Source organism: Ursus arctos, unplaced genomic scaffold (assembly GCF_023065955.2).
Source record: "Ursus arctos isolate Adak ecotype North America unplaced genomic scaffold, UrsArc2.0 scaffold_8, whole genome shotgun sequence".
In the NCBI taxonomy this organism is placed as follows: Eukaryota; Metazoa; Chordata; class Mammalia; order Carnivora; family Ursidae; genus Ursus; species Ursus arctos.
In genome coordinates, this window is record NW_026623100.1 from 13,512,454 (window position 1) to 13,538,149 (window position 25,696).

At 37.1% G+C, this 25,696-nt stretch overlaps 2 protein-coding genes across 7 annotated transcripts in view; one reads left to right on the forward strand and one right to left on the reverse strand.

Annotated features, from left to right (window-relative positions):
- The window catches only part of PREPL (prolyl endopeptidase like), a 51,763-nt gene extending 30,765 nt beyond the window's left edge, over positions 1–20,998 (reverse strand). Inside the window, exons 1-6 of one of the 4 annotated variants that reach the window (XM_026486754.4) lie at positions 20,615–20,998; positions 18,747–19,283; positions 9,129–9,251; positions 7,174–7,240; positions 6,389–6,592; positions 4,696–4,831 (exon numbers count right to left, since the gene is read on the reverse strand). In XM_026486754.4, the coding sequence (XP_026342539.1) occupies positions 4,696–4,831; positions 6,389–6,592; positions 7,174–7,240; positions 9,129–9,251; positions 18,747–18,965 (749 nt within the window). In that variant the 5' untranslated portion in view covers positions 18,966–19,283; positions 20,615–20,998. Of the gene's footprint in view, positions 1–4,695; positions 4,832–6,388; positions 6,596–7,173; positions 7,241–9,128; positions 9,252–18,746; positions 19,284–20,614 lie in introns of all 4 variants that reach the window. The other 3 variants (XM_026486735.4, XM_048222584.2, XM_026486761.4) reach the window with 3 other exon arrangements.
- Positions 20,818–25,696, forward strand: part of CAMKMT (calmodulin-lysine N-methyltransferase) — a 382,790-nt gene continuing 377,911 nt past the window's right edge. For all 3 annotated transcript variants that reach the window (XM_026486725.4, XM_057308990.1, XM_057308989.1), the window contains exon 1: positions 20,818–21,385. In XM_026486725.4, the coding sequence (XP_026342510.2) occupies positions 21,032–21,385 (354 nt within the window). In that variant the 5' untranslated portion in view covers positions 20,818–21,031. The remainder of the gene's footprint in view (positions 21,386–25,696) is intronic.

Below are 25,696 nucleotides of genomic sequence, written 5' to 3' on the forward strand. Positions count from 1 at the left end.
AACATAACACTAAACATAAAATTTTTTTTTAAATGGGCAGAAGACCTGAATAGACATTTTTCCAAAGACATACAAATGGCCAACAGATACATGAAAAGATGCTCAACATCACTAATCATCAGGGAAATGCAAATCAAAATCACAGTATCACTTCATATATGTTAGAATTATCAAAAAGACAAGTGGTAAGTGGGGAACTGATATTAGTGAGGATGTAGAGAAAAGGAAACCCTTGTGTACTGTTGGTGACAATGTAAACTGAATTAGCTATTACGGACAAAAAAAGGAAGGTTCCCCCAAAAATTAAAAAACGAGAGGTACCTGGGTGGCTCAGTTGGTTAGGCACTGAGTCTTGGTTTCGGCTCAGGTCATGATCTCAGGGTCATGGGATCGAGTCCTGTGTTGGGCTCTATGTTCAGCGGGAGTCTGCTTGACATTCTCTACCTCTCCCTCCTTCTCTGCCCCTCATCCCACTCACATGCGGACTCTCTCTTAAGTAAGTAAAATCTTAAAAAAATTAAAAAAGGAGCTACCAAATGATTAAACCACCTCAATTTTTTTTTTTTTAAAGATTCTATTTATTTATTTGACAGAGAGAGACAGCGAGAGAGGGAACACAAGCAAGGGTAGTGGGAGAGGGAGAAGCAGGCTTCCCACCAAGCAGGGAGCCTGATGTGGGGCTCGATCTCAGGACCCTGGGATCATGACCTGAGCCGAAGGCAGACGCTTAATGGCTAAGCCACCCAGGTGCCCCCAACAACCTCACTTTTGGGTACTATCTAAAGGAAATGGAGTCTGGGTCACAAAGAGTTATCTGCACTCCCACGTTTACTGTAGTATTAACAATAGCCAAGATGTGGCAACAACCTAAGTGTTCATACACACATGTACGTATGCACATAGACACACTTTGGAGTATAGGGAAATCCTGCCATTTGCAACAACATGGATTGACCTTGAGGGCATTATGTTAATATGTCAGAAAAAGACAAATATTGTAAGACATCACTTATATATGGAATCTACAAAAGCCAAACTCACAGAAACAGAGTAGTAGAATGGTGGCCAGGAGCTGAGAACTAGGTGAAATGGGGAGATGATGGAGAAAGGCTACATGCCTTCAGTTATTTATTTATATGAAAAGAAGGGAGGAGGGGTGGGCCAAAGGGAGAGAGGGAGAGAGAATCTTAGGCAGTCTCCATGCCTAGTGCAGAGCCCAGTGTGGAGCCCAACCGTGACCTGACCGGAAATCAAGAGTTGGACACTTACCTGACTGAGCCACCCAGGTGCCCCCATATCTTTAGTTATATAAGATGAATAAGCTCTGGAGATCAGATGTCCAGCATGGTGACTATAGAGTTAGCAATACAGCATTACATACTCAAAAGTAGACAAGACAGTAGATGTTTAAATATTCCCTCCATACATAAAAAAAAAGTGGTAATTTGTGAGGTGACTGAGATATTAACTACCTCTCTTGTGTTATTTGTTTTATAATAGCTATAATGTATCAAATCACCACATATACCTTAAACTTGTTATGTATATTTATATCTCAATAAAGCTGAAAAAAAGTAAATCTTAAAAAAAAGACATGTGTGCATTAACAAAAAAAGTTATAGAATGATACAAAAGTATTTTCAATTCAAAAAGAGAGAGAAGACAAGGAATTTAAAGAACTAGGGCCAATCCATTTTCCCATTTCTATTGATATTTATTTTTAAACTTAAAATATATTTTGCCTCTGATTATGAAAATAATTATGCTTACTGTGAAAAATAAGTTCACATCATACTATTCATTTTTTTTTACCTAGCAAAATAATATATTTTTCAATGAGTTTTAATTTACGATTTAGTAGCAACACATACTCTTTTTTTTTTTTTAGTACAGGTGATGCACAATGTTACATTAGTTTCAGGTGTACAACATAGTGATAAGTTTATAATATTATGCTATGCTTACCACAAGGCAACATGTACTTTAAATTCTGCTATATACTGCTAAGAATTCAATGGTTAAAAGGTCCTCACAGTCTTCACTGGACTAGGGTTTTAGCTTGAAAGAGAGAAATTGACTTAAGTGCACCATTTACTCAGTTAATAGGCTAGACGGACGGCAATAATACAGGCCTGGTACCCTATTTATCAGTAAAGACACAAAAGTAAAAGTGACTAAGTCTCTGCTCATAATCTAGCAGTTCTAGGTTGCCTTATGAATTTACAGGTGGGATCATGCTGTAATGCACAAAATCAATTTCAATTTCAATAAGCAAACACGTCTTTCTATTAATTACACTGGTTACAACTATTATGCCTGTATGGGAAACAAACTCTAATTTTCCCATTCTGCAGTATTATACTGCAGGATATGCAAGTGATGAGTTTGACATCATTTGCAAGAATTTTTAATTTGTATAAATACATTTAAAGATAGGTATACTTGAAAGTATGAAAGAAACGTAGAAACATAAAATAAATTCAGAAAGAATTTTGGGATAGGCTGTTGATGGGTAGTAAGGAGGGCACGTATTGCATGGTGCACTGGGTGTTACACGCAACTAATGAATCAATAAAAAAAAAAGGAAAGAAAGAGTTTTGGAATCAATATCTGAGCGTCATTATCCAAATTCTGAAGCATTACCTAGGTAAAGCATTATCAAGGATATAGAAACTGAACAAGAAATGGCTTGTCCAAGATCAAACAATCTGTAGAATAAGACTAGAACCATCTGCCACATAGAGGAAATGGGGCCATTCCAGGCTAATTCCATTTCTCACACAAGAATTTAGGTTCTACTACAAAGGAAGAGCAGTATCAAGTGCTGGAAGATGCAGGTGTCTGTCTTTTTCTCATCAACTGTATGATTTCATGTAAATCTTTAACTGTCTCTAGATTTCAAAAGACCAATTTCTAAAAGTTAAAGGTCTACCTCTAAAACTCCTTTTACCTTAAATTTCTAAGATGTCAAGTGTTTGGTGTAGCTTAATATATTCAAGGTTTTTAAGATTAGTGGAGAGGCATTTTTCTTGAACATGATTTTCAGAGGCATTCTATCAAAACAGAAAGCTACCCTTGAACAACCAAATTTACTCAAACACTGGAAACAAAGCAGATGAAGAACCTGGCTCATAAGGTTCTTTTTAGGCACATTTATGACAATACCTTTTTAAAAATCAGGTATCCAAAACTGGGCCACCAGAGGCAGGTAAATGGAAATTACATACTTTGGTGATTTTTACTTACGAGAACAGAAAACCAAACCCTGAGGATCAAAGCAAACACAGTAAGAAGCAGCTTTGTTTTAGAAGTTCTTTGATGACCTTTACTCCATTTTCTCTTTAGGTATGCTGCTCTTCCCTTTTGGTCCTTCCTTCTGGATTTGGGGATTATAAAGTGTTAAGAATTTACAAACTAGTTTGTGTTGTAGATCAGGGCTCTGAATGTCAAATGAGGTTTAACCATAACTGGTTAGTTCCTTATGGAGCAGAAAAGCATGTACAAGCCAAATAGGTTCCACTTTATCTTAGAAATTAGGATGGTACCAATATAAGGCAAACAAGTATCTTATTCAACGGTACAGCTTACTGTGTTAATTTTGGGCTTCATTCACAAGACGGCTAATGGTTTGTGGTCATAAGTTACTGACAGAGCATAATAAATTACTAGCTTAAACTGTCATCTCCCCAAAAGGTAACCCTGATGAACGACACATAAAATAGAATCATATTAGTAAATAGTTCTAATAATTTCTCATAAAAAAAAATCATAATCAGAGGGGGGAAAAAGGTAATGACAGCATTACTAGACCAAAAATGTTAGTTCTATGGGCTAGAATAACTGAATTTCTCTAGACCTCAAATTCTCGATATAAACTGGGAGCTGTGTAAGATTTTCATTAAGATCCTTATCAGTTCTGAAATTTCGTGAAATGATGGGTTAATTTTCTTGTTTTGAGTATCAACTTCACTGATATGGATGTCATTATTTTTCTTGTAAAATCTGTTCAGACACTGTCCAAGCTATACTGTTAAGTGACATAAAAGGTGATAGGATCCTGGTGTTAAGGAAAAATTTGTTTCTCATAAATCATTTGGAAAAGTATATCTGCATAAGAGTCAAGGGATTTTGCCAGATAAACTTATTGTTATTTCCTCCCAAGTCTGCTAAGTGGTAATACGAGGCATAAGCCCTAGATTATAAGGAAGTAAAGAGAATTAGCTTTAGGGAGGAATTACCAAAATACTGGGGAGAACAAAATTTAAAGATCAGTGGACATCATGGCTCAAAGTAAAACAGTTTAAAAGGCAGATAATCTATATGAAATGTGTAGTGAATTTTGTGCAACTGATACCATGGTATTCTAGTTATGGCTTATAAAGGATTTAAAAATGTAGTATGACAACCCTATTAAAAATTTAATTAACAACTCTTTTCATGTGTCACAGTCCCCAGAGAATGTTAGCAACTTAGTATTTGCAGTTTAATGGTGTATTTGTGTTCACGTGGAGCCTGAACATACCTAGATTCCAATTTTAAATCCCAACAACTAATAAAAGAATGATTATGCTCATCTTATCCTATTATTATACCTGGTTCTAGCTGAAATCAATATTTTATGTCAACCAAGAACAGTACTTTAGATAACTGGAGAAAAACTCTGGAGAAAAAAATTTAATTGCATTATTCTAGTACCTTGGGTCCTTTTCTGTGTAAAAACGTTCATTACGTTTGTTATCACCAAAAGTTGCTCGATACACATCATTACAGCGAAGGTTCCTTTGGAAAGTGTAGAATAAGACATCTTCCTCTTCTTCATCCTTTACCCATTCTGAAAGAAAATAATTGAAGAATTATACATTACATATTATTTACAGTTGGAAAAAAGGGCACAGCACATTCAAATTTTAAGTGCCACAAAAAAAACAGACTTGCAAGTTCATTCCTGGAAATGTAAAATTGAACACAGGTTTGACCGGAGCTAACCAATGTTATAAAGAAGTCAGAGAACTTTCTGCAGAATAAAATATTACCACATCAATTCCAAGGTTTCAAGTGGTTCTCGGTCTCAGGTTTCTAAATAAGAGCATAATGTTCAGTATCTCAGAGCCACATGCTTACAGGAGATGAGTTATGTTTACATCTACAATCTCTAACTTTCAGTCTAAATAAACACTGGAACACATTCTCTCATGCCTATCTCTCTTCTGTCTGCCCTCAATCCACAGGATATCTCAAACTACCAAATATATTTTAATGCTGGAGTTTCCTTGATCTTACCAGAAGCTGTCAATGAAATTTTCACACAATCACATCATGACTGCCACCTGGCTGACAGTGACTGTAAGACATCACTGTATAATACACATCTTGATTTTAGAGAGGTTAAAATGTACAAAATGTATGTCTCAGGGGGTGCCTGGCTGGCTCAGTCGGTGAAGCATCCGACTCCTGATTTTGGCACAGGTCATAAGATTGAGCCCCATGTGGGGCTCCATCTTGGGCATGGAGCCTGCTTAAGATTCCCCTTCCTCTCTGCCCACCCCTCTCCCCAAAAGTAGGTCTCAGAATAAATTAGACTATAATTTCAACTTGCTGCAAAACGATTTACGGTTATTAAACAGGGAAAATTATGGCAGAAAATGAAAAGGGAGGATAAACTATGAATATATGTATCGCTCAATGATATAAGACAAAATTTAAAGCTGGTTCTCTTAGTCAAAATATCACAACTTCTATTGATGAATAAGTTAGTTCAACATGTTCCAAAGTTTGTTGGTAGTGACCATGAGCAATTTGCTCTAATAGCTTGACAAAACATGAAATTTAAAAAAAAATACCTAAATTTAAAGTTGAGTAACACATTAAGATACAACTTATATGCAAAAATGTATCCGAATGGTATATTTGCAAAGAATTACTGAGATATTGAAATACACTGTACAGCTTGGATTCTTTTTTTTTTTTTTTAAGATTTTATTTATTTATTTGAGAGAGATAGAGACAGCCAGTGAGAGAGGGAACACAAGCAGGGGGAGTGGGAGAGGAAGAAGCAGGCTCCTAGCAGAAGAGCCTGATGTGGGGCTTGATCCCATAACGCCAGGATCACGCCCTGAGCCGAAGGCAGACGCTTAACCGCTGTGCCACCCAGGTGCCCCACAGCTTGGATTCTGACTGCAATACTTTAAAAAACATGAACATGAATTTGGATATACAATTAAAGGAAGGTCTCCTGAATAAAAGACACACAAGAAGCTGTGGAGTCCACAGGGATAAACAGATTAAGCATTCACCTTCTCATTCACATGGACAAGTAAAAATGCTTCAAAGGTAGGGACAATTCTCTTACAGGTGCCTTTTTAACACAGAAGACTGTTTGGTGGCTTACCAAAACTGGACACATTTGGGAAAGAGGCCTCCATTACAGGCTGATCACTGAGCTTCACAACTATACAGGTAGACGCTTCAGAATCTTCAGTTCTTATCTTAGCAGCTACATATTTTTCATCAGGAGCAACTCTGATACAATCAATGAAGGGTTGTTCTAACTTAAGTTCCTCCAAATTGAATAAAACTTCGTAATTATCATTATCTGCTGCATAAAGAAAAGTATGAAAGTGTTAACTCAAAGACATACTTAAAAAAAAATCTTTAAACTGTATTTCAATGTTTTGAATTAGCATTCCCCTTCTATGAGAGGCTACATTCTGGCTTCCTTCAGCATTGATAGCAGCTTGATTTGCATAGAAACTGGTATTTCTTATTTAATATTAGCTTATGCCATTCAGTACTATTCTGTGCATCAGTCTATGTGATATTATTTGATAGATACAGTCTAGTATTTATAGACCATGGAGAAACTAGAGAGTTAACAGAATGTAAATGACACTGAATAATCTATGTAAAAGGCCCAGCATAGTACCTGGGATATAGGAGATGCTTAAAAAATACTGGTTCCCACCTCCATTCTCCCCACCAAAGCTTCTGGGTATAGCTGTTAACTGTCTCTTGAGCAAATCCAGATATTAACTAGCCTTTTTTTTTAATGCAGAAATAATCTAAAAAAATATATACTTTCTATACCTTTGAGAAATTATAACTGAATTTCCTATGAGAAATGTGAAATATGAAAAATCAGAATATGTTAGAAAAAAAGGAAAAACTATGATGTACCTTCTTCATCTTTGGAACGAACCAAGCAGCAACCTTCCTGATAATAAACGAAACCACCATGCTTAACCTGACCCAAAAAAAAAAAAAAAAAAAAAAGGCTTATTTAATAATAATTTAAACACAGTTTAATTAACTGTTTGATGGTTTGACCATTTAATTTTTTAAAAGACTTTTAATTTATTCATTTGAGAGAGAGAATGAGAGCACGAGCCGGGGGGAAGGGTCGGAGGGAGAGGGAGAAGCAGACTCTCCACTGAGAAGGGAGCCCAACGCGGGGCTCAATTCCAGGACCCTGAGATCATGACCTGAGCTGAAGGCAGATGCTTAACTGAGCCATCAAGGAGTCCCTGGTCTGACCATTTAAAATGAAGAATGAGATCTTTTATAAAAAGACCTGTCTGTGAATGAACACATACAAAATATAAAATGGATCACTTTTTACAATACAATAACTAAGATATGGTTTTCATATACATTCACAATCACTGGAGGAGTTTCTAATACATAAATGTAAAAGGCAACAAAGAGAAGGCATAACAAAAGCTGTTTTGGCTCTGATGACAGTAAGAAACCACTTTAGCTATATTTTGGGAGTATCTGACATCCCTATGGTGGGATTCAGTTAACAAAAGATTGAAAGTCATCTTTAAGGTAATCTAAAATGAGGCAGAGGAAGAAACAGAGGTTCAGATTAGTCTGAAAACACAATCAGTAACTTGCTCAGATTATTTCCTCTAAAATATGCAGTCACTACCAGCTGTCCTGGTTTCAATTTGATTTTTAAAAAAAAATATTTATTTATTTATTTATTTGAGAGAGAGAGAGAGTGCAAGTGAGAGAGCAGGAAGGAGGGGCAGAGGGAGAGACAGAGTCTCAAGCAGACTCTGCACTGAGCGTGGAGCCTGACGCGGAGCTCCATCTCAGGACTCTGAGATCACGACCTAAGCTGAAACCAAGAGTACAACGCCCAACCAATTGCACCACCCAGGTGCCCCTCAATTTGATTTTATACAAAGCATCTTATGGGTTGACAGATATACATAATTTGAGATTGAGAGAATAATACCCAATATATAAATAGTGCTCTTGTCCAATACCTACATGTTAAATGCAATTGATTGAAGGATATGACTTCAGGTAGCCTAAGTCACATTTATTACCTGCTGCTTAATGGCTTATTTTGAATCTGGAATTCCTGATTCTTAACCTACTGCTATTTCCATTATACTATGAATGTGATTTTCATTTATAAGCTGTGGTTCTATTTTCCAGTCTTACTGGAAAAGTTGCAACACGCATGTTCAATGTGCTTCAACTGGATATTTATGACTGTGGTAACACCTTTAAATGGTCAATTACTTGGCTTTCATGGTATTACACTGAAGGGAATTTCCTTTTATTACAAAAAATTGTAGACAGGGCAATCAAATACTTTTCAAATAATTAAAAAAAAATTGTGGTTTCATATGAACTTCTCCTTGGAATTATTTAAAACATTTTAAAACAGAAGTGGTTGTTTCCAAAAACCAGAATTAACAAAGTAACTTGGAAGTTCATTTTGATTTTGAAATTCACTTACAGTTTATTTTAAAAATCATACTATGCTGGGGTGCCTGGGTGGCTCAGTTGGTTAAGCGTCTGCCTTCAGCTCAGGTCATGATCCCTGGGTCCTGGGATGAAGTCCTGCATCAGGCTCCCTGCTCAGCGAGGAGCCTGCTTCTCCCTCTGCCGCTCCCCCTGCTCCTGCTCTCTCACTCTCAGATACATAAATGAAATCGGAAAAAAAATAAATATAAAAACCACACTCTTATTCTTTGTTGTTTAAGTTTTTCAGCATAAAAGCAAAAGCAGTTTAATTCTGTTGTGGGATTATGTCTAGAATCACAAAGTACTTCATTTGCATCCTGACCAGTAACATCAGATTAAAAAAAAAAAAAGACTTAAGATTATCCTACCTCTGCATTGATGATTTCGTATTCTTCTTGTGGCTGTGTTTCTAATCTTGTTCTCACTTTTTCAAACGCATCCATGTTTTTTGAAAGTGATTTTTCGTTTTCTTGTTTAATAGGCAGAAAATCCTGGAAAAAATTTTATTGGTATGATCATATTTCAAACTAGAGAGAAAAACCTCTGCTTTTTAGAGATCATCCCTATTTCCTTTTCATGCAAGTACTACAATGGTAGGTCTATACTTATGAAATAATATGCATTTCACAGATCTTAAATGCTTTCCTAAACTCAATAAATGCTGTTTTTTAAGCTCTTTTTCATTTCAAAATGTAAACAAAGAAAATAAGGTAGACACCTGATGGCTATACTATCAGTTACCACGTTTAAGTCCTTAAGGTGCAGAAGCACTAAGAAGCACTGGAGAATATTTAGATATAAGAAAGATTTATACAAAATTAAGCAATAAAGGAAAGGATGCTTACATATTTAGTAGTCAGGGGAAGAGGTAGAAAAAAATGTTTACTGAGTTTTATAAAGTATAATGGCTCCTAAAATGAGGGAAATTTCAAAGGGAGAGGAAGAGATTATTTTTATTAATAAATGTTCATTATTATTTTTATTCACAGAAAGAATTATAAGAAACATGTCTTATTTTATATCTTCATTAGCCATAATTTTCTTCTCTTGTGGGGATAAGGAATCCCCCAAATAGAACTGTTTTATCAGATCAAAAGGTTAATTAATACTTTATAAGAACAGAACTTTTCTTTAAAGAAAAAATATGTTTGCTGTATAAAAAGAATAAGAAAAATTAATGGACAATTAATGAACATGAGTAGAGATATAGATAAAAGCTGAAGAAGCACTCAATGTCCTATTGGAAGTATGTAATAAGCTAAGAACTTTAGGTGACCTCTGGTGAGCACGTAAATGCCACATGAATTATTAAAATCTGGATAAGGCAAAAACTTCAGTTATCAAATAAAAAAAGGTTCACTGATTCAACACTTCACAGGTTTGCCTTGGTTAAGCAAAAGAATTCTAGCCAAGATTTTCAACATCAGCTTTCTGCCAAAGATGACAACTGCACAGTGATTTGTGCCCAGAGGGGCACTAAGCTGTTGGTAAGGATCTCTAACAGCTGGTAAATATTTATTGCACAAGTGTGTCCATGATACTTTACCAACACTGTCGAGAATGTAAGCTATGAATACAGTTTATATCGCAAAGAGTTTACAATCTAAAATTAAACACAAGAATAAAATAGAAATATCACCAAAACAAATTAAATGGAAAAACAATCATTTCCACAAAGTTTTTCCTTTGGACTTTTTGAGATACTTTATGATTTGGATTAGAGTCCACTCAGGAACAACTGTTGTTATGGCAGTCCAAGTCATTCAGTCTCTACTTCAACCATATGCTCAACATCCTTGAGTAATCATTTGAAATCCAATCCTGGAGGCTCATATGTTTTTCATTTATTTCTTAGCATTTTCACAAAACTTAGAGTTGATCTTTAGAGTAGTGAGGTAAACTATCTGTATCAATAATTTCCAAATATCATCTGAAACACAAATTAGAAGATCACTAGAAATCTATCCTGAAACTACAACTTAGCAATAGGAACTACCTTTTCATTTCCAGATAACATTGCTTATTTGTTCTGTAATTCCACTGGAACTTTTGAAGTAGAGTCAGGACAGCTATGAAGAGTACCTCTGTCCACCTTTCAGTTTCTAGCACATTCTGTGTCAGGGAGCTAGGCCTGTTACTTTTAAATAACCATTCTTCTTCTTTTAAAAAAATACCCATTCTTATAGAGCCATGGCCAATGCAGGGCTAAAGGCAACAGAACTGGGAATAATACCTGTCCTCTTAGCTCAATTTATTTTACTTCTTGATTAACCTTTTTCTGGGTCAAAAATCCAAACAAACTGAGCTTACCTGAACCAAAATAATCCTGCAAGCAATAGGACTTTTTTTTTTTGTTTTAAGATTTTATTTATTTATTTGACAGAGAGACAGCCAGCGAGAGAGGGAGCACAAGCAGGGGGAGTGGGAGAGGAAGAAGCAGGCTCCCAGCAGAGGAGCCCGATGTGGGGCTCCATCCCGGAATGGCCGAATCACGCCCTGAGCCGAAGGCAGACGCTTAACGACTGCGCTACCCAGGCGCCCAAGCAATAGGACTTTTAACTGCCTTAATAAAATAGAAGTAGGCGGCGCCTGTCTCTCTTTCAAATAAATAAATAAAAAAGCTTAAAAAAAAAATAGAAGTAGAATTCACAGCTTTATAAATAATTCCTCAAAAGGAACCACTCCCAGGAAAATGGAGATTTTACATAATATCCATAAATCCAAAATATTCAACATCCAAGTTGTTTTTGGTTTTAATTCTGTCCCAACAATACCCACTGGGTATTTTAAGTTTTCATTTCAATGCCATTTAGCAATATAATTAGAGTACACAGCTAAACCTATCTATTTTAGCCAAGTATCTTAATACCTTAACAGTCTACTGGTTTGAAGGGCATATACTACCTAATGGAACTAAGGTGAAGATAGGTTTAACTTAAAATTTTAAGGTTACTATCACTCCATTACTGGAAAAAGGCACTCTTTCCCACCTGCCAAATGAACTGTGATAAAACTATTTTAACAATGAAACTTATGAAACAGGAGGATGGAATACATAAACTTCATTATGGCAAAAATCAATTCTAAAGACAGAAAAACTGCACAGTAGAAACACACTGGACAGCTTTTAGTCAAGATGGTACCATTAATAAATGGCTAATTCCAAGTCCAGGGCAGGAGAGTAAAAAAATAGGCTTGTCAGAAAGCAAGGAAATGCCCAAAGCTTAATGGAGATGTGTTAAAAGGGCCAGTTTGTAGAGGTTCCTACATTTGGGACAATTTGAACGTCAAAAAGAATAAGGACTGTAACTGATATTACCCTGAAAAATATAAAAATTCGTATTTTGAAAATAAGCCAAAACAAACAACAAAAAACTCGCCAAGCACACCAAACCAGAATTAAAAAAGAGGCTTCAACAAAAAAGAAAACTTTTTTACAGAATAATATCAGCGAATAAATACAGAAATAATAGAATCAGAAAATCATTAGCAACCCCAGTGACAAATGATTAGGGTAAAGATCATCAATGGTTGTTAAACTTATTAGGTAAAATGATGTTGAGTAACACAACGCTAATACAGTACCAAGTACTACCCTACTGATTACTTAGTAACTGCAAAGAGAATAAGGCTCCCTTTACTTATGGAAAGAACCAGCAATTATCACCTTAACCAAAATTATCAAGCTTTACATCATTAATAGTGGGAAACTGACATTATAGGACTCCTGAAATATAACATGAAGCATTTCAACTTCAGAAGACAAAAAGAGAGTAAACCTAAAGGAAGTAGAAGAAACGGAATAAACTTGTTTCAATGAAATGGATGAAGAAACTAGAGAAGATCAACAAAATAAAAAGTTTGTTGTTTATTTTTTATATTAAAAAAAGTTGGTCCTCTGATAAATGTACTAAAAAAGACATGTAGAACAAGAGTGATTAAAAAAAGAATATTAGAAATGAAAAAGGTGGTGTAACTACAGATATAATACAGATTAAAAAAAACACAATAAAGTTCTTTATGCCTAAATATTTGAAAACAGATAAAATGAATAATTTTCCAGAAAATAAATGAATTACCCAAACAGATAAAAACAGAAGAGCTGCATAAGCCAGTAACTATCAAAGAAATTAAACTGGTAATTAAGTGTCCTCTTCTTAAAAAAGACACCAAACCCAGACGCTTTCCAAAGTAGCTTTCTTAAATCTTCAAGGAACAGATAATCTTCTCATATGCTAAGAAAAAAATGTCAATTATTTAAAAGTACTCAACTTATTTTATGAGGCAAATATAACCTTGACACCAAAAATGGACAATGACAACATAAGACAATTAAAAATCAATCTTACTGTGAAACATGGACTAAAAAAAAAAAACAAAAAAAAAACAACTAAAAATACAATGAATAAATGTATTTTTAAAAAAGCACAGAACGAAAAATAGTAACAGTAATAGTAAAACCCCATGTGACCAAGTAGGATATATCTTAAGAATGAAAGGCTGGTTCAACATTAGTAGTTCAAATCTACTAATGTAATCTAACACAAATAAAGGAGATAAATCTTAGGGCCATTTCCATTAATGTAGAAAAAAATAGAAAATAATCAAGACACTAAAAAAATGATAAAACCTTAAATTAGGAATAATTTAGAGAAATTAGGAACTTCTTTGACTTGATAAATGGCTTCTTTGTTGCTTTACACAGTGTAGACCATACTAAATTTGTAATTAACACACGTGAAGTGTATTCATATTAGTACACATCTTATTTAGTATCCATGAAACACTTCTCAATAACCTTAATTATACTCATTTAAAATATCTAGTTATATTTGCTGTTTCATTATTCAAAAGTGATTGTTAAATGAAGAGAAGTAACTGTTTTCTATGCCCCCTGCTTCCAATTCCTTTCCTCCCTTCTCTTGAGCCTCCTAAGATTTCTGCCCTTCTCATTCCACTGACTGCTCTTGTCAAGGGCACTGCAAAACATAAATGTTATTCTAGGTAAGGTGTTATGTGACCTATAAGCATCAGGACACAGTTCATAACTTCCTCCTTCCAAGAATACTTTTCTTCACTTGACTTCCAGGACACCTCATTCTTATTGTTTTCCTCCTATCTCACTAGCCCTTCTCAGTCTCATTAGCAGTTCCTATTCAACTCCCTGGCTTCTTAACATCAGCATGTCCTGGATCACTTCTTCATCTACAGTCTACTAATTGCCTTGGTGATCTCATCCAGCCTCATGACCTTAAATGCTATTTATATGCTGAGAACTCCCAAATTTGTATTTCTACCTGAACCTTTCCCCTGCACAAGTTGAACCTGTTTATCCAAGTGACTACTCAACACTTCCACCTGGATGGCTAATAGGTATGTTGAAAAATGTCCCAAACTGAACTTCCAATCTCCCCATGTACCCTCTCCCCTCAAAAACTCTGGTTCTTTAACAACTCCTATCTTGATAAATGACAATTCTGTCCTTCCAGCTGCTCAAGGCTTAAAACCACAGTCTTCTCTGTCTTTCTCTCTTGATACAACCAAGCAATCTGCAAATCCTTTCAATTCCACTTGCACGATCTATCCAGAATCTAACCACTTCTTACTCTTGTACTGGTACTACTTTGTCTGTACTGTTATCCTTTCTCCTTTGGATAAGGAGAAAGCCTAAATGCTCTCTGTTTCTGCTCCTGTCTTCCAAAGGCTATTTTCAACAAAAGAGCTACAGTGAGCCTAAAGTCAGATCATATCACGTCTTCACTCAAAGCCCTCCAATGGTTTTCCATCTCACTCAAGAGGAAAAGTGAAAATCCTTGCAGTGGCCTACCGACCCTGATGACCCCATCTACTACTACACTCCTCCCACACACACTTACTCTGAGCCACACTGGCCTCTTTGATACGGCCTGAACATGACCGGATTGCTCCTACCTCAGTTTTTAGAACTTGCTATACCCTATGCCCAAACACCTCCTCCAAGCTATTGCTCAAATGTCACCTTCACAGTTAGGCCTTCCCTGACCATCCTATTAAAATTACAATCCTCCCTGTCTCCATATGGCCTAGTCATTCTTTCCCTGTCTTATTTTATGTTTCACTGTACCTACTGACTCTGACATACTTTGTGTCATTCATATGTTTCGTTTTTCTTCTCCCTTCTCTCAACTAGAATGGTAAGCTTCATGAAGGCAGGGATTTTGTTCCCTTTGCTCACTGCTACATACTGGATTGCTAGAATGGTGCATAAGTGTTCAACAAGTAGCTGCTGAGTAGAATGAAATAAAGCATAAAACAAAAATGTAAAGACCTATTTAAACAAAAGACATAAAGTGAAAAGACATAGCACAAATTACAAAAAAGGTATCTACAGTACATAAAAGACAATGGACATCTAAAGAACTTTCACAAGTCAGTAAGAAAAAGAAAACCCAATAAGAAGAATGGTCAAGGCATATGAGTAAGTAATTCAAGATAAAACCAAAGGAGTTAACAAAGAAAAGCTCAACTTCATTATTAATCAGGGCAATGAATATTAAACAATGAAATACTTGACACATTTATCTGTTGGAAGGGCAAAAAGGAAAAGGTCTGGTAATACAAGTGAGATATAAATAGAACTCTCATATATTCCTTGTTTGCATTTAAGATGGTTTATCAACTTAATTTGATAATGAAACATCAGCATATGAATACAATCAGGAATTCTAATTTTAGGTATAAGAATCTAGAAATAGTCTAGCACATATGAATAAGGAGATACATATAAGATGTTTTGCAGCTTTTGTTTTGTAATCTGGAAATTGGAGAAAGTCTACATGCCTGTCCAAAGAAAATGGATTAACTGTGATATATTGAACAATGGAATACTACATAGTAGTTGTACTAAACAAACTAGCAATACACATATTAATGTGGAATCTCAAAATCGTAAGTTGAACAAAAGTTATATAATTGTATGTATAATATATAAAGTTTCAAAACATGTAAAACACTCCTATATGTCATCTGTGGATACAAATACATGTGCAATTTATATAAACACACACATGGAAAGATAGATTAAGGACAATGATCACCACTGGGGAGGTTAGGGAATGTGATACAGGAAGTACACAAGAGTCTTCAAATATGTTATTTTTCCAGTTAAGAAAAGTCACACCAAGTAGTGAGTACATGGGTATTTATTATGGTATTGACTTTGTTAGTATTTGTAACAGTTTATAATAAAAGGTGCTAAAAAAGAAAGGTACTAGGAATCAGGTTACCTGATGTCTAGTTCTGACTCTGCTAATTTTTTTACTTAACCTTGGACTGTGGCTCTGGTTTTTTCATTTGCAAAGAAAGAGCTCACACACTTTCTGATTTCAAAACTTACTACACAAAGCTACAGCAATCAAGACAGTGTGGTACCGGCATAATGACAGACACACGGATGAACAGGCTAGAACTGAGAGTTCAGAGATAAACCTTAACATTTATTGATTTTTTGACAATGGTGTGAACACAATTCAATGCCTATCTGGGTAAAGCAGTGAGGGGGAGGGGGAAGGTGACAGAGACACTACCCTGTAATGAAACACAGGAAGATTTTGAAGCAAAACATCTATTAAGTGGGATAAAGACCATAATAGCTTTGTGTGTTTGTGGGGAATGGGGGTTGAGTTAAAAACAACTTTTCTAAGAGGCTTTTGAACTTCAGAATCCAAACAGAAGAGCGATTATCATCCTATATTCACTATTTCTCCACTAAGATGTCCCCAATAAAATGGAATCACCCTATAATGATGAAGTTTGACTGATTCTATCTCTTCAGTCTTCCCTCAAATTTACTTTTCTCCATTATCAGGCAGATATATTTGAATGTGCCTATAGGCACCAACTACTTTTTTTTTTTTTTTTTACTTTATTATATCTGTAGGAGTGAACAAAGTTGGAACTGAGTGTATGCTTGCTGAAAGAAAATGTGCGTTGTCTATAGGTCTCTTCATAGCGTACCTGGGTCCCAGTGATCATAAAAGATAGACAGCACAGCTTTCATTTCTCATAGAAGAAATGATTGATGTACCACATGTGAAAGCAGGACTGGTTTTTCAGGTGAAAGAGTTACTAAAAGAGCTACTGAGTCAGGTTAAAGTTTCTAGGTGACAAGAATCTATGAAAGAGAATTGGAAAGTTGCTTCAGGGACAAATGGAGGGAAAAAATAGTCAACCTCCTGTTCAGGGTGTGAGCTAATCTCAGCTGTCAGTCTGCCGGTAATTCCTGCCTACTATTTATAAACTAAGACTCAAGATAAATGTACTAGATGACAAAATGTTCCAAACGAAGTGCAAAATAAAATGACCTAAAGATCCAAAATTTTTTGACTAGGTAAAATTTAAAGTTTATGTTTCCTAAGTAGAATAAAGCTGCACACACACGAAAGGTAATAATGAAATAAAAGACATGAAGAATTTCTGAGTAAAGAAAGAAAAAAATGTGTTAAACTAAGCCAAGATACTATAAAAAGAAAAATAATCTGAAAGACTAAGACGTAAAGAGTAAAAAAGTCTAAGAACCACAGATAAAAAGTTAAAAGCGAAAACAAACAAAAAACAGACAAAAAACCAAAACCCACACAAGAACCCATGAGCATGAGCTAAGAGGAAACCTTGGGGGAAAAAAAAAAGAATCCAATAAAATAAGATGAAAAAATATCATTTTTAAAAAGAGAAGCCACTCAAGTATCCACTGACAAAATGGATATGGTATCCACATACAATGGAATATTATTCAGCCACAAAGAGGATGAAGTTCTGATGTATTCTACAACATGGACGAACCTTTAAAACATGTTAAATGAAGTAAGCCAAACACAGAAGGATAAATACCATACGATTACAACTACATGAATTATCTAGAATAGGCAAATTCATAGAGAAAGAAAATAGATTAAAGGTTACCAGGGGCCTGGAAATGGAGACAGTGGGGAGTTATTGTTTCATGGATACATTTCTTTTCGGTGATGATAGGGTTTTAGAAATAGTGGTGATGACTGTACAACATTGTAAATGTAATGAATGCCACTAAATTATACACTTAAAAGTGGTTACAATGGCTAATTTTATGTTATACATGTTTTACCACAATAAAAAAATGAGGTCGTCAAAACAAAGAAGAAAAAAAATCAGTATGCAACAAAACAATTTAAACCAGAAACTGAAATATTAAACTAATATGGTAAATTATTGCGAAAGTATCATCCCCAAATGTAATTTAATGAGCCTAAGGAACACAACAAGTATATGGTAGGGAGGTGGCAGCAGCATAAATAGATAGCTTAATCTCTAATAAGTAGGATGACTATATAATTTACCATCCTAACCATGACATTTTTGAGAGGAAAGGGGACACTATTAATAATTACACAGGAACAACAGGTGTAGATTGGGACTGTCCCACGCAAAGAGAATGTGTGGTGACTCTACATATAATGGCAATCAGGTCAAGGTTGAGGTCAGGCCCACAGTTTGGGGTCTGGCCAAAGTACAATAGTCTGAACGCATCTTCCTGAAGGACCCAAGTGGCCAAAAATGCAAGCCTTTTTTTCATTTTTTTTTTAAACAAAGAATTAACACACATGGAGTTACTAAAGTTTACTAATTTGAGATTTATAAAACAGATTATTAGATTTTGTTAAAAGCTATTATGGTATTCTAGGAATTTTAGAAAGCTGAATTATACTTTGAAATGCACTGGTCAGCATAAGGATTTCCAAAAGTGAATCATTTTCAATATATATTTTTATGTATTACATTATAACTGTACAAATATATATGCATATATTCTTTTATACCTAAATTGAACTACAGACAATTGAGCCTTAGCATTTTAAAAATCAAACTAGAACTACTGAGAAAGTTAATAACTGATATCTTACCCATCCTTTATCTTTAAACTAAAATTAATCTTAATGACCTACAAATAGGTTAACTTAAAAAGTCCATACCTTACTTGAGAAGCTCCGACTTGGGATGTTTCTTGCTAACTCTGATATCGTGGGTTTATTCTGCAGACACTTGGTTAGGTGATATTTTTTCAATTTTATTCTATTGTAATAATGATCAGCGAAGGTACAGTGATTCAAGTGCTGTTTCTGCATGCATTTCCCAAGGCGAGGAATACTATACTTCAAAGCCTGGAGAAATAATTTGCTCTTCTGCTGCATGATATCAGAGTCCCTGGTTTATGCTCCCTTTGGGGCTGTCAGCACATGATTTCATAGGTAGGATTACACAGTAGTGGGTTCTCAGAGTATCTAAGATCCGCAGTTCTTATCCCTCCCCTTCAGGGCCATCCACCCTTCAGGTTATGAGTTAACTGCAGACAGCTGATAACTCAGGTTAAAAACACCTGAAAACTTGTGTAAGTTAAAGTTTTATTCAAATCACACTTCTCGGCAGACGTGACTTAAATGTCTCATTTGTAAAGTCAATCCTATCAGGCTCAAACTATGCAGCACAGATTCTGGTACACATGGGGCAAACTAAAAAATAACAAAAATAAATAAATAAATAAATAAAATTTGCAAACAAATACACAGACTTAATGGGGGCATCTCCAGAACTCTTGAGCGCATTAAAAGGCAAAAAGGCTTTGATCTTAGGAAATCCAGAACGTATCTCTGGTATGTATATGAAGGATAAACTGGTAAAGCCGACTTACTTAATAAAGGTAGAGGAGTTGTTGAGTGCTTAGTGCCAGACACTTTTATGTACTTTGTCTAATTTAAACTTCATAAGGACCTGACAGAGTAGCCATTATAACATTCATTTTACAGATGAGCAAGCTGTGGCTCTGGGAGGTTTTGGCAAGTGCCCTAGGTCACTTGGACAGAAAGTAGCACAGCAAAAAGTCCAATCTGGTTGGCTCCAAATCTTGGACGTAGCAACAACTGGACTCAACGTTGAAAAGATATTTAGCTCTTTAGTTAAAACAAAACACATCACTTTAGGATGAACAAATACAATGTGAGGCCACCCCTGGTTTCTGTTGAAAAGATGGTTCTCATTAACCCATCAAAGCAAGGCTAGTAGTTAAGAGAGACACCTGGGTTCAGGTCGTCCCTCAGGCACTCACCACCTGTGCCTCAGTTTCTTCATCTGCAAAACTGAGATAATGATACCATTTACCTTATGGAGTTGTACGAATAAAATTAGACAATTTATGTAAAGATCTTAATATAGTGCCTGGCACGTAGTGTGCACTCAATAAATGCTGGCTACTATTATTGTAAGAGAAATCAAAGTATCTTGCACACTGTTGCATGTCATCATGGCAATCTTCCACAAAACGCCCCTCGGTATCAAAGGCACAATACTGCGTCAGATTTACTAGAGATCTGATCCCCTACAACGCCTCCGCGCCCTCCCCCCAATCTCTCTCTGTGTCGCAGCAAAATAAAGGGCGAGTGGGGAAAAGAGGTAAGTAGCCAACAGTAACCATCCCCAACCCCCGCCCGCGAAGGCCTTGTAACAGGGACCGAAAAGGACCTAAATAATTATACCCATTCCGGCAGTCTCAATCCATCCATCTTTCATCCGCAGAGAGAAAACAGTATGCAAGGCCAGGGATGGGGGTGGGGAAGACGAATGGGTGTTTCCCGGGGGGACCTAGTCGTTTTCCCGGTGCAACTCTCCACCCCAGGGATGAGGCGAAGTGAGCGCAGGGAGGCTGGGGGAATGGGGTGGCGGCAGTTTGTGCCACGCGGAGAAGGGACGCCAGGCAAAAAGCGAGGACCAGGGGACTGAGGCGTGACTGGGTGAGGGGAAAATGGGGAGAATCCCTCTTGTACACAGTATGCCCCTCCATACGTACGCAAGTTGAAGGACAGTCGGCCGGGCTCTGCACACCGAAACAAGACAGGGCACGTCCGAGAACCAGAAGCTTTCGGGAAGGAGCACCGCTGTTAACTCAGTCGCGTCCAGCCGAAGTCTGCGTTCTGCAACGCGCAGAACTACAACCTATCCAGAGCCGCCCAGAGCTGGTTTGCAGCACGCCGGTGTGCGTAACTCCAGTCAAGTACCAACCCTAAGCAGATTTCGCCATGTTTATTGTGGTCATGAGCGTCTTCTCCTACACCTGGGTTTCTTAAAACCCTGAAAGTTTTAAGCCTTTTCGGTCTTTGCTAGTCTTCTGGGCTCGAGATGAGGCAGCGGACAAGGGGAAAAGAGGAGCCAGTGTCCCGCGAGTTCTGCCACAACTCCTTCACTTTTCGGCCCGCCCTCACTAAAGATGGCCGCCAGCAAAAATGGTGCAATGACGCGAGCCGCGCTACCCTGGTTGCCAAGGAGACGCGAATACCGGAAATGCGGAATTCGGGGAGGGTGGGCGCGCTGGGGCGGTCGGAGGGAGGTCCGGCTCACAGGTCCTGATTGGGAAGAAGTCGGCAGGTCCTGGCAGGGGAGAGCTGTGGCCGTGACAACTCGGGGTATAGACGACTTTAACGGGATGGAGTCGCGGGTCGCGGACGCCCAGGCCGGCGAGGCTGAGCGAGCTGTGGGCGAAGGCCCAGCAAGCGGCGGCGCCTCTCGGGGGCTTCAAGTCTCGGAGCCCTTGGGAGCCGCCCGGTGGAAGCTCCTGCGGCAGGTAAGGGAGAGTCCACTCGCCTCACCTTTGCATCTGGTCACTTCCCTCGCAGGTACGAGGCGAGCGACCGGCCGCGACTCTCCTCTTGGCAGCTCCGGGAGTTCCCTTGTAGTTTTGCCAGGAGCCACCTGAGAAGCGCCCCCTTGCTTCTACTAAGGGTCCCACCAAAAGGGAGGAATTAGGGTGGGGCAGGGAGGGGGCAGCCAACGCCGAGCTCTTGGGAAACTCAGACGGAAGTAGATCTTCTTTTGGATATGTGTCTGCATCTGGGGGACTTTTCTCTTTGCTTAACAATCCAGTTGGTGGGACCGCTGCTCCCCATCCTATGCTGCTTCTCTTTCCTGCTTCTGTTTTACTTTTCCCCCGGGTTTCTTCTTGCTTCTTATCTGCCTGCCTGAGTCTGGTTCAAAGTTTGGCCCCTTTTCTTGGAGATCAGCGTGGTTGACTGTGTTGGGACTGTGACGTTGCACGTGCTGTCGGTACAGCGGAGTGTGGAAGGTGTATTAAGAGCTGTCTCTTTTACTGGGATGTGAAGTTTTCATGTTGATCTTGTAGTTTGAAGTGATCAGCGAGATTCTTGGTGCCCAAGGTGTTCTGGTCCGGGTGTGTTGGTTTGTTTAATGACGGTTATTTTCTTGTATTTAAGAGTTGCTGCTGTTGCTGGTAACTTCACTTGTATGCAAGCTTGACACATTTCTGATTTGACATCGCCGACCCTCTTTCCAAACTTCTCCCCTTCCAAACTTGCTGAAATAAAATCTGTTTATTGTTTTGAACACCAGTGTTATGCTTCTGCTGAGGTTTCCTCCTGAAAACTTGAATCAAGAGGACACTTTACATTTCTGACTGTTCTATTTCGAGAAGAATTTTCCAGCACTGGCCACTTTCTTTGAGAATGTGTTTAGTTTTTTGAGGGTTACTTTGTTTGCAGTTGTCTCCAATCAGCTTCTTATATGAGGGTTACTTTGCAGTTGTCTCCAATCAGCTTTATGTCATGACATAACTCAGTGATCATTTCTCAAAGCATTATTGATCTGGTTTTGTTACTAATGTTACAAAATTATAGGATAACAAATGCATGTCTTCACAGATCATTATAGAAACTTTCTACAGTGAAATGGTTAAAGTTGAATTATCAATGTAGTCAAATAGGGCCTTGAATTAATCAATCAAATCTTATTGTGATGATTTCAGTGATTCTTAGTATAGTAAGAACTCCAGTTGACCAGCACATGTATTCATTCTGAGTTGCTGTCTACATCAGAACCAAGACAAGCTTTAGCTATGGCTGCCATTTGTACTCCTCATGTTTTGGCATTTAATGTTTTGATACACATGTGTACTCTGCTTAGAGTCTTATCTTCTTTCCTACTTGTTAAATGACTGTTCATTTTTCAGAACTACATTTTAATGTCTTCTGTGAAGACTCTCCTGACTCCTCTGGGCTGAGTTAGACCCTCTGCTCACTCTGCCGGTGAACCCCATATCATTTTATGATCATTTATTCAGAGTTCATCTAACTTACTAGAATGGGAGTTCTCCCTGGGAAAAGATGGTATTTTATTGATCTCCATCCTCTGCACGTTGTGCGGTGCCTGGCTAGTTGTTTATTTAGCAGATATTATTAAGTGTTGTGGAAAGCCTGAGAGTAACAGGCTTTAAGTGGCCCATAGTATTAAGTCCTCAGTGTATTTTATCAGTTAGCTGTTAATTAGTAACAAACAACTACAACATTAAGATGGCAGAGAGCAGAGAGCATTTATTTTGTTTGTGCGTCTGTGGGCCTCTTGGGAGCTGACTGACATAAGCTGTCATCAGCAGACTGGCTCTAATCCTTGGACCAGTTGGCTGACATACTCTCCTGAGCATGGCAGAGGTATAAGAGAGCAAGGGCAACCACAGAAACACATTTTAAGCCCTTGCTAACATCCTGTTGGCCAAAGTAAGATACTTGGCCAAGCTTAAAATCAAAGGGCAGAGAAGTATACTCTTCCCTTGAAGGGGCAAGAAAGGAAGTGAATGTTTTTCCATAGTAAATCTAATCTACAATGTATATTAAACATTTGTAGGTGCTTAGTAAATATGTCTCAAATGGACCATCCACATCTTGTATGTGTCCAGGACTGGAAAACTCAGGGATCTAAACAGTGATAGAGAGATGCAGCTCTCTCTCTTAGGGGCATCTGCTTGTGTCTGCTTGTTTTTTTCTTCACAGTTCTGTCATTCCCTTACCCCATAGGGCTTCAATGCTATCTAATGGTCCTTCACTTTAACTGTTCAATATTTTTTTTTGGTTTGGTAATTCACCTTTTTTTTAAAATAAAAAACCCCGTTGACCTAGTTCATCATTTGATACCAGGTCACATGATAAATTGCTGACTTTTGAGCCTAGCGCTCACTTTAATCAGATGAAGACTACGGAACAATATTGGTAGAGGCTTTGGATAGTATTCTGTTTTCCTCTTTGTTGGGTCTCATTACCTGAGAGCAAAGATGGCTTTTGGCAACTACAGGCTTTCATCATGTGCTCAACTAGTGATCCAGAAGAAATGACCCTTTTCCCAAACAACCAAATAATGTCCATTAAATGACTCTAATAGGCCAAGCTTGGACCAGTTGTTGGGTCCAGGAGAATAAGGCACTTTGGCTACCTGGGACATTAGCCCACTCTGTGTCAAGGAAGATAACAATCCCATCATTATTTCATAGAGTGAGGGAGGGCAGTTCCCAAGAGGAAGGGATGTAGGACAGGTGAAAAAGTAGCAATGACCATTACACACACATTCACGAACACCTACAGAATGAATAGTCTTACCTAGAGGTCTAATACTTGATTTAATCTGATTAAGGGAATATTTCACAATATGATTTAAATTAAAACACGATGCCATATGTTTGAAACTACCAGTGCTGAAAGAAACAGCATGATTCTTTGCCTTTTCCTAGTTCTCTGATGTTCAGCAAATTAACATCCCCTTCTTTCCTCTCTCATGTGATTAGTATCTACGATCCCATAGGGTTATTTGAAGATTTAGTGAAGAGTGTGGTAAGACATGCATTAATTTTTACTTAGAAATTTGGTGTAATTTGCTGATGAGCAATCTAGGCCTGGAGTTTTCTTTGGTAAAATTTTTATTTATGCATTGTATTTTTATTTTTATTTTTAAAATTAGTTTTAGAGGTAGAATTTAGCAACTCATTAGTTGCGTATAACACCCAGTGCTCATCACATCAAGTGCCCTCTTAATGCCCATCATCCAATTATCCCTTCCCCTATTGACCTACACATTGTATTTTTAAAATAGTTTGGTGCTAGTCAGACTTTTTGTCTCCTCTTGTGTCAGTTTTGGTAGTTGTATTCTAGGAATTTGTCCATTTCATCCAAATAGTCATAGTTTTTATAATATCCCTTTGCTATTTTTTAATGCCTGCGAATCTGTAGTGATCTCCCTGTCACATTCATATTTATATTTTCTCTCTTTTTTCTTATTAGTGTTATCAAGGGTTTGTCAGTTTTATTAATCTCTTTAAAGAACCAACTTTTGCTGTTTTAATCTTTCTAGCTATATTTTTGTTTACTTTATTAATTTCTGTTTTTTTAGGGTACTTAATTTGCTTCTTTTTGTAATTTTTGCAATGGATGCTTAGCTTACTGATTTTTAGCCTTTCCACAAATTTTCCTCTAAGCACGAATTTATCTGCATTTCATATGTCTTGAAATGTGTTTTTATTATTTAGTTCAAAATACTTTCCGATTTCTACTGGATTTTCTTCTTCTTCTTTTTTTTTGGTTCATAACTTTTTTAGAAGTATATTGCTTCATTTCCAATATATTTGGTGTTTTAGGTAACGTTTTAGTTATTTTTCATTTGATTATGACTATTAGGTTGTTGATTTTTAGTAATTATACTCGATGATGATGTTTAATGGGATGCCTAATTCCCTTTTTCCTGCAAGTTCCTCTTTGCTAGATATAGAGGCTTGATCAGATTCAGATTAATGTTTTTGGCTTGGTCTGGTTTGGTTGGTCAAGATGATGGTAGACTATGCTTTCATCAGTAATCACAGTGGTGTCTGGTTATTTCTCTTCCTGGTGATGATTGTCTAGGTTCATGAATTCATGAGAAGGTTGAAAAATGGTGATATTCTAATTGTGTCATTCCTTCCTCATTTATTTCTTGGGATACTACTATAAGGACAAACTTCCCCTTATCTATTTGGATATTCTCAGTTACAGTTCATATAGGAAAGACAGAAAAATACTTGATTCTTTCTCTTTGTTTACTAGTTTTCCAAATAATAAGCTGGTTC